Here is a 2914-nt window from a genome sequence, read left to right on the forward strand (position 1 = left end):
CCAGTCATTTCACCGGCCCCAAACGCCTGAGACCCACGCCAGCAGCTCCGCGTCTGATCCTCGCCACCTCCTTTCATTTCCATACTCTGTCAAATAAATATCTTTCTCTGACCTGAGTTTGAGTCCTGCCTATTACTGAGTCCAGTTGCTCTTTTGGTGTGTGGCTTGCCGTAACAGTACATGAGATTCAGTATACAGTATGTACATAGATGTCCCATTCCAAACAGTATATCAACAACTCTAAAACCAGACAGGGGTGAATCAGCCAAAGTTTGATCTAATAACACTAATCAAAGGTAATAATAGTAGTATTTTCTGTCTTTTAGTGCAGTTTAAGACAGAGGGGCATCAAGCCATCTTCACTATCAAGATCTGCCATGGTGTTACACAAACTGTACGACACGGGGCATCAAGCCATCTTCACTATCAAGTTCTGCCATGGTGTTACACAGAAACTGTACGACACAGGATCCAAAGGACAACACACAACACCAGCATGCCATTAGTGTCCAAATCCTAAGTCAAACAATCTTCCATTTTATAAAAACTGGAACAGTTTCAAAACTTATAGCATTTTAAAATGTGAACTTTCTTTTGTCTGTTGTCTGATCTGCCTTCTCTCCAGACTACAGTGTCAGTGCCCTCATTACCATAGCTACAAAGACTTTCGTGCAGTATAATAAACTTCAAGATCTTAGTGACAGCATCAGAAGATACTATCCTACTGTCACCATAGTAATCGCTGATGACAGTGAAAATCCCCAAATCATCTCTGGGCTGTACATCAAACATTACATTATGCCTTTTGGAAAGGTAAGGAAGCACAGCTGACATATATTGAAGTCTTGCTGTTGTTGATCTTTGGTATTCAAGCTCGGGGTCATAACTCATAGGGCTGGTTTGCTGGATGAAACCTGGCCATTTCCCAGGTGACCACAAAGCATCTGCTGTGGGTGGATGATGACTTCCTCTTCACAGCCGACACAAAGCTGGAGAAACTCGTGAACGTTTTTCAGAGGACCACTCTGGATCGGGTGAGGGGATAGAGGAATAAACTGCTGTTGTCAGTGACTGTAACCATGTTTTTCAGAGGTGTGACTGACATCAGCATGTATTTATTCCCAGATTGGCGGTGCAGTGCTGGAGACAGGAGGGAAGCCTAACACCTTCAGAAAGACCATCTCCATTGAGCCAGGGGATGGTAATAGTTACTGTGTACACATGAGGACAGGATTTCATCACATCATCCAAGGCTTCCCCAACTGTGTTGTCACTGACACGGTTGTTAACTTCTTCCTGGCTCACACAGACAAAGTCCAGCAGGTCGGCTTTGAGCCACATCTCACCAGAGTAGTTTACACGGCTGAGTACGGTGAAATGCACCTGACAGAATTATTTTCATATGAAACATAAAGACCTATGTTGTTCAGTAAAATACACAAATAGCATATTTATAGCGTATTTCTTGCATTTACCTTATTACCATCATTAAGATGAAAGCACCAGCTGTGTCCCAGTTCCACACTAGCAGTAGTAGACATACTGATTGTATATAGCATGCACTGGTATTTTGTATTGATATAAATAATATAAAACATGAAACAATGGAGATCAATCAAACAGTGCAGGTGCATTTTTAAAAGCTACTGCAGATAAAACTTAAGAAAAAATGCAATCACTGGCCCAGTACACATACAAGAAATTTGACTCTGGTTTCAATGGCCTCAGTTTTCAGGAGACAAACATTCAGCTAAAAACAAATCACAACAAAGGTAAACACAGATACACAACCATTACATGCATTTGTTGTAAGTTTTTCTTCTGTTAGCGGTTCCCCAAAATCTTTTGTGAATTTACGTTTTCCATTAAAAACATTCAAAAATTAAGCAAAATCATGATCAAAACTGCTTGACTGTATTCCATTTTGTAGCATGTTCAATGTGTACCTACTGTATGCACGAAACCCAGTTAGAGTAAGTCACGTACACTGGAGTGAAATCAGGGCACACTTCAGATTTTTTAGTCCACAAAAATAGACAAAGAGTGATAAATAACACTAGTGCATAGTACATTAAACTTAGTAAAGGCACTGATGAAAAATTGTTAGACTTTTCAGGAAGGCAGACACAACTGCATAATCATCAACCCACAATTTACAAGTGCTTTAGCAACATTTGGATTTAAAGATCCTTATCTCATTTTAGCTATGTATATAATATGATATTCTAAGATGCAATCATACGTTGAAATCTTTTTATCAGCACATGCCAGTACCCCAGAGTCTGTGCTATGCTGTAATAAACTAAATGTTGGAATAATTTAATTATAATGTAGCCCCTTAATATCCAGTTTTACCCTTTTCCTTCACTTTAAGGTTGTTAAAATATCTTACGGTATATGAAATATATCAAACCCATGACATATTTTTAAGGCTGCACTATTTAATCAAGTTCTATATTTTGTTGCATCGTCCCAATATTAAGCTTGACATGCCTGGTACCTTTGGAAAAATCTGGCTCTCTGCCAGAAATTGAATTAAAGTTCTGTGGAAGGATGTTTGACCGCACACTATGAGTAAAGTTTTGGCTGAATTGTTTTTTTTTTGTGTTTGATTTTCAGAGTTTTTCATTGAAGGTGTGGGATCTCTCCACGTGGGCTATTGTGATGATGTCATTATTGCTCATGCACCCAAAATCAACAGCCAGTCAGAGTTTTGATTTGATTTATTCTTTCAAGCATATAAAACAGTTGATATAACAACACACATTTTTACACACAATCCAATATCAATTTGCTTATACCTAATACATGTTTGAATGGAGTAGGAAGAAGTCAGACTTATCCAGTCCTACCCCATGACATCATCTTACCATCATTGGTTTGCAAGCAATAAATGATTCACTTCTACACACAC

At 38.8% G+C, this 2914-nt stretch overlaps 1 protein-coding gene across 1 annotated transcript; it reads left to right on the forward strand.

Annotated features, from left to right (window-relative positions):
* The first annotated feature begins 377 nt into the window (after window positions 1-377).
* On the forward strand, window positions 378-2717 carry LOC109972083 (beta-1,4 N-acetylgalactosaminyltransferase 1-like). Its single transcript, XM_020620721.1, is given in 5 exon segments — window positions 378-507; window positions 626-813; window positions 894-1034; window positions 1126-1372; window positions 2620-2717. Coding segments are annotated over 5 exon segments (804 nt in total).
* Window positions 2718-2914: the final 197 nt, after the last annotated feature.

Source organism: Monopterus albus, unplaced genomic scaffold, assembly GCF_001952655.1.
Source record: "Monopterus albus unplaced genomic scaffold, M_albus_1.0 scaffold246.1, whole genome shotgun sequence".
NCBI classification, from domain to species: domain Eukaryota; kingdom Metazoa; phylum Chordata; class Actinopteri; order Synbranchiformes; family Synbranchidae; genus Monopterus; species Monopterus albus.